Below are 16,756 nucleotides of genomic sequence, written 5' to 3'. Positions count from 1 at the left end.
GGTAAAAATGATGCGATTTTACATTTCACATGCACTGAATGTATTTTGTATGTGCAGAGCTTTGGAAGAGGATGAAAGACTGCAGAAAGGTCTGGATGCAAGACGTAGAAAATTCAGCAATAAGGAAAAGTGTGTTCTTCAATAATGAATTCATATGAAAACTGGCTCACTGCGCCAGAGACAATCTAGATGACTTTGACTACACCAGGACAATAGTGTGCCTTGTTTTAAATTTCAAAGACGTTTGGCTTAAACGTGAAGCCCTTCCTCACAACATCTTCAAGATCTCAGTGACAACATTGGGATATAAAACATGTCCAGTGTGGATCATACTAGTTATTCCCTGAAAGTTTGCACAACGATTTGAGGGTTCTTCCAGGTTGCACTGGTAAAGAGCTTGGTATTATAAGCAGCAATATTACTTTAAATCTGAAAAGGTCTTTATTGTTTTATTGGACAATAAACAAACACCCTTCACACACATGAATGGTAACAGACAGTGAGCTGAACACAAGAGATAAAAGTGAGGAAAGATGAAAATTCACACTGCTGTAGATTGCAAAATATTTATTGAGACTTCTGTTGTGTGACCTTCGTCAGGATTTTTTTTTTTTAAGATAACAAAACATTGCTCAATAACCAATATAATTCTTCCAAGCTACAGAAGTGAGCAGGATTTGTCTCCTTTGTTATGCTTTATTGGAACTCATATTTAAGTAATGTTTCTCACAATTTTTACTTTTAAAATTAAGATAATTTGACTGTCTTTAAGAACAGGCAAAGAGACTTGCGCCAAAGTTTGCTGTTTTTACATTATTTATTTAAGTGTGTCGTTTCCTGGTATGCCAAAATGTCTCTGTTGGGCTGTTGTCTTGTATTAAATGCAAATTGTATTTTCTGATTGTTTATCAGACAATGTGTCTCCAAATGAATGTATTCATAAAGTTTTATTGCATTGCAGTGCCTTTAGAGATTGAATACCTTTTGAAAAGGGGCTTTTTATATAGACACCGAAGCCTGTATTTTTCAGTTTTAAACCTTGAAAGATAACACAAAATGAAAAATATTTATGGATTGTTTTATAGATATACAAAAAGTATTTTATCTGACTGTACTCTTTTTGATATTTAAATGTGTTATTCATTCCTATTTTAAGATTTAGAGTGTTTTATTCAATAAAGTTTGATGCTGTTTGAATTAGTGTTGTATAAATCGAATTTCTGGATAAAACATGGTGTTTTTTTTGTTTTCGTTTTACAACAATACCATTTGACGACAGCAAACTCTAACGTTTTACCTTTGCAGCTAGAGTCTCCGATGCACTTGTTACTTTTGTCAGGATCACAGACCATCCTAAGACTTGAACAGAAAGCAACTACACATAGAAACCCCTAGCAACCCCATTTTGAACGCCTTGGAAACCACCTATAACACCTAAGCATCGAGTCGGTTTGTATTTAAGGGGCAAACACCACGAAGACAGACGTTTGATGCGTGTACTGGACATATCAGCGTATCTGCTAAACCAACATATTTTATAAGCACAGAGAACAAGCAAACTTGACGTTTCTGTTACATACATTTTGACTAACTCCAGTACAGCATTACATAATGGATCCTACCACTAGGCGGCGAAAGCGGATAAGAAAACCGGCTCATCCTCATCCGTCACTGCCGCACCTGCGCGGCTTGTAAAAACCAGAGAGAAGAGAGGAGGCGAAAAGTCAGACTGGGTTAATTTTGCAAGGAAATCTGGAAACGTTTCACAAAGGCTTATCAAACTCAAATATCCTCTTTTTGTTGCTGCTATTCCAGGCTAAATACTGGCTCGAAGTCGGTCAGCCGGTGAACAGTAAGCGACCCAGAGCGCTTCTACCAGCTGGACAAACAATAACAATCCCTTTGCTGTCACATCATGAACCCTGAATAGTAAGTCGTTTTTCCCTGTCATATATATGAACATTTATGGTGGCCTAATCGTTTTTTGAACCTTTCGTTGACGGGTCAACCAAATTTCCTACGCAGTTGTTGATCAAATTCTATAATAATTAAATAATAAATAGGTATGTGTGTATGTATAAACTGTATTAAACTATATTTATTTTTCCAGGGACTACTTATTCAAGCTTAATATATGAACATTTATGATGGCCTAATAATTTTTTTAACCTTTCGTTGATGGGCCAACCAAATTTTCTATGCAGTTGTTGATCAATTTCTATAATAATTAAATAATAAATAGTATGTACTTTATATATATATATATATATATATATATCTATATATATATATATATATATATATATATATATATATATATATATATATATATATATATATATATATATATATATATATATGTATTGAAACTATATTTATTTTTTCATATTTCTCCAGTGACTACTTATTCAAGCTTCTTCTGATTGGAGATTCTGGAGTTGGAAAATCCTGCATTCTCTTGCGTTTTGCAGTAAGTGTTTTCTTAACAACATTTTTGGATATGAACAATATCTGGCATTGTGTTCTTGAATTATAAAGGACTCTTCTCTTCCAGGACGACACCTACACAGAGAGTTTCATCAGCACGATCGGAGTGGATTTCAAGATCCGAACTATTGAGTTGGATGGGAAAACTATTAAACTGCAGATAGTGAGTTTGAAGACTTTAAAATTCAAATTAAGTGTGTCATTTAATGTGAAACCACAGAAAAACTGAGTCCCGCCCATGTTTACAGTGGGACACCGCTGGGCAGGAGAGGTTCCGCACGATTACATCCAGCTACTACAGAGGAGCTCACGGGATCATTGTTGTATATGATGTTACAGATCAGGTTTGTGACCCCTTTCTTAAAATGCAACTCCATACTTCCAAAATGTATGGATATTTCTTAAAGATTGTTTGAAATGTAATCTAAACTACACACATTTTTACGCTGGTGTCTTTTTAGGAATCGTACAACAACGTGAAACAGTGGCTGAAGGAAATCGATCGCTATGCGAGTGAAAATGTCAACAAACTACTTGTAGGAAATAAGTGTGACCTCACTACAAAAAAAGTTGTGGACTACACTACAGCCAAGGTTGGTACGGCAATACAATGATTTTTGTCTTTAGACTAGATAAAGGTGAAATGTGTCATTTCTACCTTTAAACACTTTATATATTCACTTTTCTCCAAAGGAGTTCGCTGACTCTCTTGGCATCCCTTTCCTTGAGACGAGTGCCAAAAATGCCACGAATGTGGAGCAGGCCTTCATGACCATGGCAGAGGAAATAAAGAAGCGCATGAGACCAGGGACTTCAGGGGGTTCAGAGAAACCTGATCTTAAAATCGAAAGCACCCCGGTGAAACAGTCAGGCGGTGGATGCTGTTAGAACATATTTTCTCAGGGAGATTGATGAGCATGACTGGACATTGATGAGTATTGTGTAGAGATGGCCAATTTGGATATTAATAACAGACTTTCTCCTACATGGTGCTCAATAAAGTCAGAAATCATTACTGTCGTTTAACAAAGAAGCATTTGTGGCTCTTCCCCCATTTTCGTTGTGTTTGAAAATAAGATTAAAGCACAGACACACACTGATTCAAATGAAGGTTAAAAATGTCCAGATCACTGTGTCAATAGCTGATAACATTCACAAATTGATCCAATCAAATGAATATATTCATAACCTATGAACTTGGATTCGCAACTCTCTAAAGTGGTGCCTTTTCTTGTTCATGTTTTGAAGAAGATCAAGTGGTTGAGTGGTCGTTGTACATCAGCATGGTAAAGCGGTGACTCTCCAACATTCCCATGTGGAGTCTTGCTGTGGTTCTGTGATAATAAACTAAACTATGTTGTTTTGTGTGTATTAATTTGTTTCTCCTTTTATTGTTTGTGTGTGTGCGCCTGTGACTGCTTTAAGGGAGTATCATTTACCCTCAAGATGTTCCAAACCTATGAATTTCTTTCTTCTGAAGATATTTCAAAGAATGTCAGTAACCAAACAGTTGATGGACCCCATTACTTCCGTAGTGTTTTCTTTCCCTACTATGGAAGTCAATGGGGTCCATCAACTAGTTCTTCAACATAGTCTTCCAAATATCTTCTTCTGTGTTCCGCAGAAGAAAGAAATTCATACAAGTTTGGAACAACTTGAGGGTGAGTAAATGATGACAGAATTTTATTGTTGGATGAACTATCCCTTTAATTGTCTTCTATAAAAGGATCTTAAATGAATAGTATACCCAAAAAGGAAAGTCATGGTGCTCCAAACCGGTATGACTTTCTTTCGTCGAACGTAAAACAATTCAAATAAAAATATTTTCATCTCAAGTCCCAAAAAGTAGCACCTAGGCTACTGACTAATTGTAGGCCTATGGTAAAAAAAAAAAAAAACATCTAAAATATCAGGTTTTGTACATAACAAACAAAGCCATACATGTTCTGAAGGGGTGAGTAAATGAAAACTGATTTTTGTAATTATTATTTAGTAAAAATGGTATTCGGTAAGAGTACTACCTACTTTGTAAACATTTAAAAGTAAACTGAAACTGCTGTGTTGAATCAGAAGGATCCCCGCCCCAACAATACACTTTGGATCATTCGGCTACTTAATGGTCGCATTGAATTGATTGTGATATTTTATGTGAGAATGGTCTGAAAAGTGATTTACACAAAAACGTCCAATTCACACCTTGCAGTCGCGATTCACATATTCAAGACACTCCCACGACAATTCACTAATAAGTACCCTACATTTATCAGTACCACCATTCTACATAAATACAAATCAGAAGAGTAGTTATGCTGCCTTCACGTGCTATCGGAAATGTCCTAATTCCCACTTTAGAAGTCGTGATTACGAGCTTGCATTCAAGTGCTTTGTTGTCGGAGTGAACAGGAATCATGGTGGACACCAGGTTATTATTGCCTATTTATTGGGAAAGTCTTATTAAAACCATCATCATTTGTAGTCTCCATGCACCGACAACCATAAACATTCCACATAGTCCGCTTTCTGCTGATTCTGTAATTTCAGTCAAATGCAGGCTATTTTCGCTGTGTACCAACCATACAATACACTTCATATGATTACTCACATGTAAATATGTACTACGTTAATGTCAAGACAAGACGACCAAGCTGTTTTGGTCCTGCACTGGACACAGCAGTCCAGTTCTCCCCGCCACCATGTTTAAAGCTTATGACACGCCCATCTCGGGAATTGGGGTATCAAAATTATTTCCGAACTTCCCAGTGGTAAACACGACATCAGAGGGCGTTCATGTGCAATTTTTACCTAGGAAACTCGTATTTACGATAATTCCGATAGCACATGAAGGCAGCATTAGGCTACAGGCTCAGGTCTGGCAACGCGAGGCTACTACAAGAATGGAAAGTGTGTGCACGAGAGATTCCGGACCACGCAGAAGGAAAACTAAAGAAATGCCTACTAAAGAACAAGGTTGGTATCAATTTATGAATTTTCGAAACTGCTAACATTAAGAAACCAAACCCATCTGATCTGGTGGTCATAGATCTGAATAAAAGCAGGGTTGTTGTGACATAAAAAACTCACAAAAAAAGGTAAATAAAATGCTTCCAAATGATTATAACAGTGTGTGGACGTTGTGTATTTATAATATGAGAATGGCAGATATCTCATGAAAGCCTTCTATACAGTTTCATTTCACATTTAATTGTTTGACAATTGATAAATGGTGTGCTTATTTTAGACCTGGTTGAAACTCGAGAAGAACTGAGCAAAGTGGAGAAGGATAATTTGAAAACAAGGCAAAACTCTTTCAGTTGCTCACTGACTGAAAACAAAACAGGAGCCAAAAAGGAGTTATCCTGCCCTCAGTGTGGAAGGAGCTTCACACAAAAAGGAAACCTTAAGATTCACATAAGGATTCACACCGGAGAGAAGCCTTTCGAATGCCATCTCTGTGGCAAGAGTTTCACGGATCCAAGGAATCTCAGAGATCACCAGCTCTCTCACTCTGGAGTAAGAGCGTTCGACTGTGATCAGTGCGGCAAAAAATTCATGTTTGCTGCACACCTGAAAAGACACCTGAGAATCCATACAAATGATAAGCCTTATTTGTGCTCTATTTGTGGACAGAGTTATTCCCGCATGGACCATTTTAAAGAGCACCAGAAATTGCATGCCAATGTGAGAGCTCATGTGTGCTTTGAATGTGGGAGTGCCTTTAATTTAGCCAGTCACTTGAAAGACCACCAAAAACTTCACACTGGAGAGAAACCTTACAAGTGCTCACACTGTGGAAAGAGTTTCTCGCAGTCAGGATCTATGAAAAAACATGAGAGAACTCATACAGGAGCGAAGCCATACATCTGCCCTTCATGTGGGAGGGCCTTCTGCCAGTCAAGTGCTCTACTGAATCATATAAAAAAGCATTGCCCAAAGTTGTCACAGTGAGAAAATAATGCAAAATGCCATTTAAAGAGAGACCTCTTCATCTAAGAGGGCAATTTTTTGATGAAAAAAGAAAATTGGGGAGGTCAAAGAATTCCAAAGAATTGGTGTGAAACATAATTTTCTATAGGAATGCTTTTTAGTTGTTGTTGATTTGTTTGATTTTTGTCCGTTTTAAATGCTAATTATACATTGTCATTCAGATTAACAAGCCTGTATATCTGTATTGCACTCTTAAATTAACACATACAAATCTGTTCATGTTTTGCCATTTAATTTGTTCTTCCAAGAAGGTGATAGGCTACTGTTAATATTTTGCCATAATACTTAAAGGGATAGTTCACCCAACAATGAAAATTCTGTAATTTACTCACCCTCAAGTTCTTCCAAACATGAATGAATTTCTTTCTTCTGCTGAACACAAAAGAAGATATTTTGAAGATTATTGGTAACCAAACAGTTGATGTACCCCATAGTATGGGAGGGAAAAAAGGTACTATGGAAGTCAATGGCTATGTCAACATTTTCTGGTGAACTATCCCTTTAATTGCTTTCTGGAACATTTTCTACAGGAACTGTACAGAAACATAACTTCTCTGTTTAGAAACCGTGGTAATTTGCAATGTCTATTAAAACTATTGTAAAAAAATATATATATCTTCATTATTTAGTTTATGCAATTCAAAGCAGCAGCAGATGGCACTAACTCATGCCAATGATGAAATCACGTGGACCACTAGTAACCTTACAGACTTGGCTTTGGCGCCGCACAGAAATTATTAAAACCTAGAGAGGAGATGAGATTCTTCGAGTGTGAAGCCCATCAAAGCTGCACTCATATTATGAATGGGAGAATATGGCGCAATAAGTCCCGCCTTCTAAATAAAACATATTTAATTGTATGTATATGAATGAATGTCCAGTAATTTATTCTGCGCCATATGTCAGCACATATTTTAGCCTATATCCAGATGTTTTATGTGCAAGACATTTTTTATTTAATTTTTGTATTTATTAAATGCAAAAATATATATATAATAAAGATATTCTTATTTTTTATATTTATTTATTTATTTTTAGGATACATTTACTAGTGTCCACCTGAGGTGGTGCGCCCTCTTGTGGGGACATTTAGTACGGCGCTTCCACATTCATGAAGCTTGTTCCAGGCTTTTGTTGATTTCACTGGTGGGCGCTGTTTTGAGAACATTATCCAGATGCGGTGCTGCTGCCGTCATACTTTCAGCTCTTTTATGTAACTTAATCCACTCAAATATTGATGCTTTCTGTCTGCTTTTATCGAGAAAGAAGCTTCTGAAACGAAGGACAGTGTCTCGGTATGTTGCTGTATGTAGTTTGGTTGCCAGGCAGTTAATGTTACTGTAGTGGCTAGCTAACGTTAGCTGACCAGAATTCGTTTTATTTTATTTTATTTATCTGCCTTTTTGATAATATTACTGTATTTTAATCGATTATATGATATTTGTGGTACAAACGGAGCAAAAACAAACTGTAAAACATGCAAGGGATACTTCAGGAACTTGAAAGTTGCTGCGTTAGCCTTTACTACGGTATTTACTTAAACTTGTTTATGCTTATGACTTTGCTATGAAAACAATCCGAAATGCTGACTTCATATTCTGATGTTTTCAGAATATACAAACAACAAGTAACAGTTAGTATAAGTCACTTATATAAAACCGTCTTGTGTTTCCTATTCAGTAACGTTACTTCTGTTTGTTTTTGGATTAGATGGAGAGAGATGATGGCGACTTCCTCCCTGAGCCATCAGAGGACTCTCATTCCCAGCGAGGAAGTGTGGCTTCCTCGGTCACCAGAGGTCTGTTCTCTGTTCCTTAATGTTTCTTTGGTTCCTCTCTGGATCTGATGTCACTAGTAGACCGGAGATCCCAATCTGACCATGTTGACCTGACATTATCAGTGTCACACTTGTGTTTCTCCAGCTCAAGATTTGTTGGTGTACTTGGCGAGTGACAGTGCAGTGCACTTGACTTTGGAGGGTCTCGGCTGTATGAATGCACAGGAGCTCGGCCGCAACGTCCGGGAGGCTCTCAACATTCCCAACTCTGCCGTAGATGTGTTCGCTTTCTGGTTCTGCTCTCCTTTGCTTGGTAATGAATGCTCTTTTGTGCTCGTGCCAGATGTCATACTAATACTAGAACATATGACCTATTCGTAATTAGATTATGAAGAAAGGAGAGATGAAATGATGGCATTTATAGTCACTATAACTGATTTGCATGTGAAGGTTTGGGAGGAGACTTCAGGAAGTCCTCGGGCGTTAATGCCTCCAAGTTGCATTTATGAATTGTTTGATGTCTCTTTTAACAAAGGCGTCTATTTCCTTATTTTCTATTAAAGGCTGGAATACACTTTCATACACTTGCTAACTTTGTAATGGCTACAGAGGAAAAATATCATACACTTAAGGCCTGTTCACACCAAGGATGGTAACTATAACATTTTAATAATCATTCTAGAGAGTAGTGACCACACCATAACTATAATGACAACGACAAAGAGGAACAATATCCGTTGAATCACTTTCAGAACAATTTTTTCCAGTTGCAGAACGATAAAATCATTGACAACCAATCAGAATCACTGCAGCTGCCCCGAATGCTATAGAAACAGTGTTTTGAGACGCGCCTTTAGGATTGCGTATGCACATAAGCTTTGTAATGTTTTTTTTGTCATGATTCAAGCGTTTAGAAACAACATTTATGAGACAGTTGTTGTCAGATTTCATTGGTGATTTAAAATATGAAATTTAATCGTAAGCTTGGCGAACAGTTTTGGAGAATTTGATGTCTCCCCAGTCAAAGAGGCGTTTCAAAGATTGCCGCCTAGTGAAACGACTTGTCTTAAATGGACTTTGGCATGTAAAGCAGCAGACAGCAAAACTGTAGCGCAACTTATAATAAACAGAACAATATCGTGCATTGGTGTGGAGTCTGTGGACGCTATTGTTATGGTTGTCTTTATAGTTATCGTTCTTGGTGTGGACAGATAACTAGGAGACGGATGACAAATGAAATCCTCATGTGTTCTAAAATTGGCTCAAACTAGTTTTGATATCCTCTGACTGAATGGAATCATAGTCTGAAGCTAAATTTTAGTCTGTACACTACACGATTTTCTGTGAAATCTGTCAACACTGACTGTCCAAAATCTGCAGACTGTCTCTGACTTTTACCAACTTGCGTTGAGTCCTCGAGACCATAGATATGTATTTGACTGCTCCAGGCCCGTCGACGCGCCCGCCATTTTGGAAACGTCAACACTTCAGATGCTGTCACTCACAGTAAAAAAACTGAGAATCCAAGATGCCCAAACATGAATTGTTGTGTTTGTTGAATTGTTGTAAGTGTTTTTATAGTCTATGTATTAACTCAACATTACAGGTTTTTTAACCACGGTTACTTTTTAGTGTCGTGTTTGCTAATGTATTCTTCATGTATTGTGTTAGTTTAGCATAATGTTGGCCACCGGGGGGAAATACATTTATGTCACAATATCACTTCTATCGCAAAACACGGGTCACATATGGACCCTTATTTGAGTCTTAGATCTTTTCAATAATAGGCTATTTATTTTGTTGAGTTTAGAGAAGTAAAATAGTGCAGTAAAATTTGGTCAAATGTTTCGCAAACTGCCCACGTTTCAAAGTACTGTTTCCAGTGTACGGCAATGATTGCAAAACAGGATGATTACTTAAAACATGGTTTGAATAAATATGGCTATATTGCTGTTTATTAAACACATTCATTTATTACTATTTTTTTTTATAATTTATTCATTTTGATGGCTGATTGGTTGATGATTTATGACCCCCCCCCCCCCCCCCCCACACTGCTTTCATAAAAGCTAAGAGCAATGTGTCTCTAGGGTTCTCTGATGATCAATACTATTTATAAGATCTTTAACCAATATTTTTAGCATAAGCAGAATTATCTTACATTAATGATAAACGAAATCCTATAATATCATCTGCTTAATCAGTTATCTGATATAGATATTCATACATGCATGCATATAACTACGGTTGCAGACGCACAGGCAACTTGCTTTCGAATGTTCACAAAGCACGTTCACGACTGGCTTTGAATGTTTGAAAATGACGGACAGCTAATGTATAGCAGCCAATAGAAACAGTCGCTAATGAGGAATCTACGTATACATATCTATGCTCGAGACTGCAAATCGGGGCAACAATTTCAGTATTCCAGCCGTTATTTAGGCATTATTCTAATAATAAAAACATTTGTGTTTGGTGATTAACAAAGGAAATCTGCCCTAGTGTTTGATCATTTTAATTTTCTTGTTGATTCCCGCCTCATTTCGCTGTGATATGTTTGAACAGACCTGCAGTTGAAGCCGAAACATCTTCCCTGCAAGTTGTGTCGTCAGTGGCAGGACCTGCTGTACCGCTTTACCGAGGCCCCTGCAGAAGACATTTCTCAAGGTGTTTTTTGTGTGTTTTTGCTTTTGCATTCTTCGCTTGACCTGAAAGTGTAAGTGTCTAACAAAAACATCTCTTGTGTTTTTCAGATGAGCCAAGTCTAATGTACAAAAGAAATGTTTTTTATCCCAAGTCAAAAGAACTTCAGGTAATGAACTTTTTTTTTTTTTTAGACGTTTTTAAAGGGATAGTTCACCTCATAAACAAGATTATGTTGTTCCAAAATGTGTATGGCTTTATTTTTTTATTCAGAAAAAAAAAAAAAAAAGAATGTCTAAACCATTTTATCCACTCACTGAAAGTCCAAAACAGTATTGGACCCCGTTAACTTATAGGCATTATATAGGCATTGGGAAATTCCTCAAAATGTCGTCTTTTGTGTTTTACAGAAGTTAGTATGTCATACAGGTTTGGAACGACGAGGTTGAGTATATGTTGTTTTTGGGTGATCTATCTCTTTAAGCCCAGTGCACGCACACTGCATTTTTCCTCAGTCTATTATGACTATTGCTTGTCAGATTGTGCAATATGACCCCATAGAGATCTTGTGTACATTCCAAGGCTCATGTGCAACATCAAATGTCTTTCATGTCAGACATTTCTTGTCAGTATTCAAACTTAACTAAGACTTTGGACTTGATTGACAACATTTGCGCCTGGAGTCATTTGGTATTAGCAGTGGGGGTCAGGACATGGACGGCTTATTCAACAGAGCGATCATAACATGTGGGACTCTGTTAATAAAAACACATTTTTATTTATTAACAGAAATGGGAGTTTTGATATATGAAATTAACCATGATTTCTTTTGTGATTCCTGAAATTACAAGAACTGTATGTTCTTCGATTAAAAACAATTGTTATTGATGAGGGGAAATAAATGGATTTTGTTTACATCCAGATTTTATGCACTTTTTAAAATTTTTATTTAGATTAGAGTTAGATTATTTTAATTCATTCATATAATAAATTGTCATTTTGAGGCCCCCTTGGATGAGAACCGCTACTATAAGATGATGTGAATTTCATGTTGTGTAACATTTTTAATTTGTAATGTCAGATTGAAGATGAAGGAGTGTTAAAGATGCTTTATGACGAGGCCAAGATGAATATCTTAGAGGGCCGATACCCCTGTGACCCTGAACACTGGCTGACGTTGGGAGCGTTGTCCTGTGCTGTCGAGCTGGGGACTGGGCTGGATGACCAGGCTCTAACAGCGGCAATCAGGTGCCCTCCTCTGCTCCTATATCTGTGATTTAAATGTGGTTAATGTAAAGGTGCTCAGCTATCATTTCTTCTTGAAAATTGACCCTGAATTGCTGTGATTAAATTCTCCCCTTAAAGGGTTAGTTCACCCCAAAATGAAAAATTAAAGTCATTAAAAGCTGCACTATGTAACTAGAGGTTGCCTATTCAAAACAAAGGCGTATTTTGATGACGTCAAGTTTGAGCGCAGAATCTTGGGACATGTGGTCTTCACCTCACAGCCGGTGGAAAAGAATCGGGATAGGACTCGGGCAGAAATCATGTTCATGGATGTGATTATTAACATTACTGTAGTATGAAGCAGAAGCAGGAGCGATTGTTAATAAGAAGAGCGCAACACAAGCCTCACGCTTTTATGCTTTTCCGGCCATGAGTATTAGGTAACGCAGCTCTGTTTATCATATTAGATACATCTGAGTGTGTTGAAAATTATGTTATGACGTTAGTCTGTGCGATCGCTCGGCGGCTGCTATGACATTTGTTACACACTGTAGTAAGAGTAAAGCGTTTCTGCATAATAATACCGGAAACCGAGGGTAACGCAGATATGACGCAATTGAAAGGCAACTCCCTCACATGTCCCGGTTCCTTGGGTAAAAAAGCAATTTTCTCATGATTTACAAATAGTTGGAAACATTTGGGATATTGTAAGTACTCAACTGAACCAAATATATATAACACTGGCCTAGTGGTTTTTGGATATTTTACTGCAAAAATATTACATAGTGCACCTTTAATTACTCACCCTCATGTTGTTCCAAACCCGTAAGACCTTCGTTCACCTTCGATCTTTGGGTATTTTTGAAATCCGAGAGCTTCTGACCCCACATAGACTGCAAAGTTATTACCACTTTCAAGGCCCAGAAAGGTATTAAAGACATTGTTAAAATAGTCCATGTGACTACAGTGGTTCAACCTTAATGTTATGAAGGGACAAGAATACTTTTTGTGCGCAAAAAACAAACTTTATTCAACAATTTCTTCTCTTCCATGTCAGTCTCCTACGTAGTAAACACAGTGCAGCGCTTCCGTGTTTTATGTCAGAACGCCAGCTCAGTATTGGCCACTGATTGGTCAGCTCCTGTGTCAGCATCACACACATACGTCGTTGTGCTCACGTGAACAGTGTCAGCCAATAGTCAGAAAGCTCTCGGATTTCATCAAAAATATCTTCATTTGTGTTCCAAAGATGAGCAAAAGTCTTGCGTGTTTGGAACGACATGATTGGGTGAACATTTTTGGGTGAACTAACCCTTTAATGTTATTCCAGAGAGAAGAAGCTGTCCTCTTTCCTTCCGGCCCACGCTGCATTAGGAGGAGGAGGTTTTCTGTCCACACTAAGAGGGAGAGGAGGGCGTAATGCCGAGATGGAGCATAATCTCATAAAGGAGTATCGTTCCGTCTGCTCCTCTGCTGTCACCGGCCCTAGCCAAGAGCCTGTTGCTTTGCTGCACCAGTACCTCAAGAGCTGCCACACACTGCCTTACTACGGGTATGATCAACGCGAGTGGAAAGTTGTTCGCTCATGAAATGCGTTAGGCTTACATTTTTTTGTATTTTTGGCAGATGTGCTTTCTTCATGGGTGAGATTGACAAGCCAGCTCAGGGCCTCCTTCACAGAGGTGGCCGTAAGGCTGTGAGTGTGGGCATCAGTCTGGAAGGAGTGTATGTCATGGATGTGAAAGAGAAGCATGTCCTCCTGGGTCTTAAGTTCAGTGAGCTATCCTGGGATCACAGCTATCCAGAGACAGAGGGAGACTCGCATATACTCTGGCTGGAGTTTGATGGAGAGGAGGATGGCGTGCATGTCAATAAGTTATTAAAAATTTATTCAAAACAGGTAAGCACACAATGAATGAATAATTAATAATGTTATATTTGACAGTGTAAGCAAGGATTTATTTTAAAATGTTTTGGATTATAGCAATAAAATATTAAACGCAATACAATTGTTATTTCTATACATTTAAAATGAGTTATTATAAATTATTTAATAAATAAATATGAATTGAAATGTTTTCATGATATACTTGTGCATTATTTAACAATATACACTTTGTTCTCTAGGCCGAACTTATGAGTGGACTCATTGAGTTTTGTGTGGAGTTACGCTCTGTTGGTGAGTCGGCAGCCGTGGGTGCTGACGGTGAGGTCACGCCTTCCCAAGAACCTACGGGTCAGGAAACCAATGAGAGAACTCGAGAGCGTCGACAGGGGAAACTGCGCAGACAGAACAGCGTGGTCTGTAGTCGAGTCCATTCACTCGCCACCATCAGCTATGTTGATGACGGTGAGGGACTAAAATGGTGTCCATGCGTAGGCGGACTCTGTGTTCGTTTGTTATGCCCATTATCTAATTTTAATTCACCTCTCTTGTTTCAGGCAAAGAGATTAAACGTCTAAAGCCCAAAAGAGCTGCGTCATTCTTCACGCGTCAGGCGCAGCCTCCCACTTACTCGGCTGTTCAGGTGACTGAAAGTCTAGAGCAAGGGTGAGCCACGGCTTCAACACTGCCCTCTTCTGCCCGCTGACCAAAACTACATCTGTCCATTGAGATCATTAGAGACGCAGTGCAAAACCACCTGAATGGACAGATAGGACCAAGATCACAGACCGAAGAGCTGAACCACTATTTATAAATGATTTGTGCATTAAGTTGTTTTCTTCGTTGGCGGTTAAAAAAAACGAATGTGAAATTTGTTTCAGTTATGCTTATCTGTCAAACTAATTTATAGACATTATAGGTGCAAATGTAAGGCTATGAGATGATCTCAAATCTCTATTTAGGTCACTGTTCTGAATGTAGATTCTACTATGCAAACATCCAACCAAACTACATCCCGTGGCTGTAAATCGAGTACAGCAGTCCAGCACTTTGATCCATGCCACTAATACTGCTAAAACTAGACCTGCTGCACCAAAGCAATCAGTCAATGCCTCTAGTACAGGACGACCGCTCCTATACGCTAACCAGGGCTGCAGTTTGTGGCAAAACATTGCAATGACAGCATAGAGTGACGTTATAACGTTCTGGCTACTTGTCTACTGAATGTGTGTATTGTTTTGGCTGTCTGTTTGCTATAGGGCTTGTTTGCATATGCCGACTTCTACTGAGCAACAATATCAAATCGATTTCTTTTCTTTTTGTGTTCACTAGTGACCAAAGTTAAATCATGACACATGTTGAGTGTTGTTCACTACCTTGTTGCTCTGGAGAATCATGCCTTTTCTGATGGGGTGCAGTGTAATGCACTGCTGAAAACAATCCAGGTCTGCATTTTTAAAGCAGAGAGAACTTTAATTAATACATCAAATCACCAGTCGTGTAGGTGCTCGGTGATCAATCAGTGATGTTTGTCGGCTATTTCTATTAAGTAATGCTTTTCAAACAGTGTATGAAACCCTAAGCATTGTACTGTATTTCCAGGCTTTCAGAGCTTGAATGTACCTAACTATTAAATGTATCTGTTTTTTTTACTAAACTTTTAGCAATGCAGGGCCTGACATTAATGTTTGTTCAGGACAACTGCTTAAAATGTCGAAGGAACTAAAGTGTCATGCTAATTGTCAGGTGTCATAGTTTATCTGATCGTAATGTCTGATCCTCAGTGTCCGGTTACTTTCCCTGTGGCATCATCACCAAACAATTCAAAGTTTTACCAGTTGTCTGAATTGTGCATAATTACTAAATTATTGAATTTATGTCCATTATGCATCCTGTTTTAGTATTAAAATTAATGCACTGCTCTTTTTACAAGTGACTTAGACGTTCAGGTACCTGTGAAAGCGTAATGTCAAGCCCTGCAATAACAGGTATTCGGTTACCAGTCATAATTCTGTATGCATGACATCTGTAGTCTTAAATTGATTTTGTGGTGTGCATGTTTCTGTAATATTTTTTTTTACATGGGACTGATCACATTTAAAAGTGTGGAAAATGAAAACTTAATTTTTTGCATCACAAGCTGAGCTGTGGAAGGAAAACGGCCAGCTGGATGATGTCAAATGATCAGTACACGCTGAAATCAGAAAATCTCACTGTGTTTCTGGATTTATGATAAATGCTTGTATTCTCGTCATGACTTTAATCCTAAAATGCTTAATCCCAGATTTTCTGTACCATATTATTTTCCATTCTAAAACTAATCCAATGTTTGTCACAACATGTGTCACGCACATACTGTACTGTAGATAGTCACATCAATGTTATAAAAAGTCTGTCAATACTAATTTAAAGTGCCTTTTTTACATTTACATTTTATCTGTTGCTATAGTTTTGCTGTCATTTGTCACTTGAAATTGTATCTCCACCTTTGTTGTTTGTGAAGATTTATACACAAATTTCACTACCAAAATTTTGTGACTGTAAAATTAACTGAAACCATTTATATGCAACATTAAACCTTTTTATTCCCGCTTTGTACTAACTTCTGGCATACTGGTCAGTAAATAATTTTCTGTATAACGGATTTTATATTGATGTTATGCCTGCAATAAGGTCTTTGATGTGATTAACAGAATTATATGTTGAGGAGAAAAAGAATGAAAAAATAAATGTTAAAATTGCTAAGAATTGTG

The 16,756-nt window shown here is 37.7% G+C and overlaps 3 protein-coding genes across 5 annotated transcripts in view; all 3 read left to right on the top strand.

Moving 5' to 3' along the window:
• Positions 1-1,226, top strand: part of ehbp1l1b (EH domain binding protein 1-like 1b) — a 31,688-nt gene extending 30,462 nt beyond the window's left edge. Inside the window, exon 30 of the mRNA XM_079805276.1 lies at positions 58-1,226. Within this exon, the coding sequence (XP_079661402.1) occupies positions 58-145 (88 nt within the window). The 3' untranslated portion in view covers positions 146-1,226. The remainder of the gene's footprint in view (positions 1-57) is intronic.
• Positions 1,227-1,453: 227 nt separating this feature from the next.
• On the top strand, positions 1,454-3,860 carry rab1bb (RAB1B, member RAS oncogene family b). Of its 2 annotated transcripts, XM_079804171.1 has the most exons (7): positions 1,454-1,723; positions 1,816-1,929; positions 2,398-2,470; positions 2,555-2,650; positions 2,736-2,831; positions 2,949-3,080; positions 3,181-3,860. In XM_079804171.1, exons 2-7 carry the CDS (start codon positions 1,916-1,918, stop codon positions 3,373-3,375), a joined length of 606 nt encoding a protein of 201 aa, XP_079660297.1. In that variant the 5' UTR covers positions 1,454-1,723; positions 1,816-1,915; the 3' UTR covers positions 3,376-3,860. The 2 variants fall into 2 exon arrangements, with proteins under 2 accessions (XP_079660297.1, XP_079660296.1); XM_079804170.1 differs by having other exon boundaries at positions 1,478-1,929.
• Positions 3,861-7,596: 3,736 nt separating this feature from the next.
• On the top strand, positions 7,597-16,746 carry frmd8 (FERM domain containing 8). 2 transcript variants are annotated; one of them, XM_079804646.1, is made up of 10 exons: positions 7,597-7,766; positions 8,182-8,269; positions 8,394-8,561; positions 10,814-10,915; positions 11,002-11,060; positions 11,973-12,139; positions 13,449-13,670; positions 13,745-14,018; positions 14,246-14,468; positions 14,561-16,746. In XM_079804646.1, exons 2-10 carry the CDS (start codon positions 8,182-8,184, stop codon positions 14,671-14,673), a joined length of 1,416 nt encoding a protein of 471 aa, XP_079660772.1. In that variant the 5' UTR covers positions 7,597-7,766; the 3' UTR covers positions 14,674-16,746. The 2 variants fall into 2 exon arrangements, with proteins under 2 accessions (XP_079660772.1, XP_079660773.1); XM_079804647.1 differs by having other exon boundaries at positions 7,608-8,000.
• The last annotated feature ends 10 nt before the right edge of the window (positions 16,747-16,756 follow it).

This window comes from Gobio gobio, assembly GCF_949357685.1.
Source record: "Gobio gobio genome assembly, chromosome: 22".
Taxonomy (NCBI): Eukaryota; Metazoa; Chordata; class Actinopteri; order Cypriniformes; family Gobionidae; genus Gobio; species Gobio gobio.
This window is presented reverse-complemented; position numbering and strand designations above follow the sequence as displayed.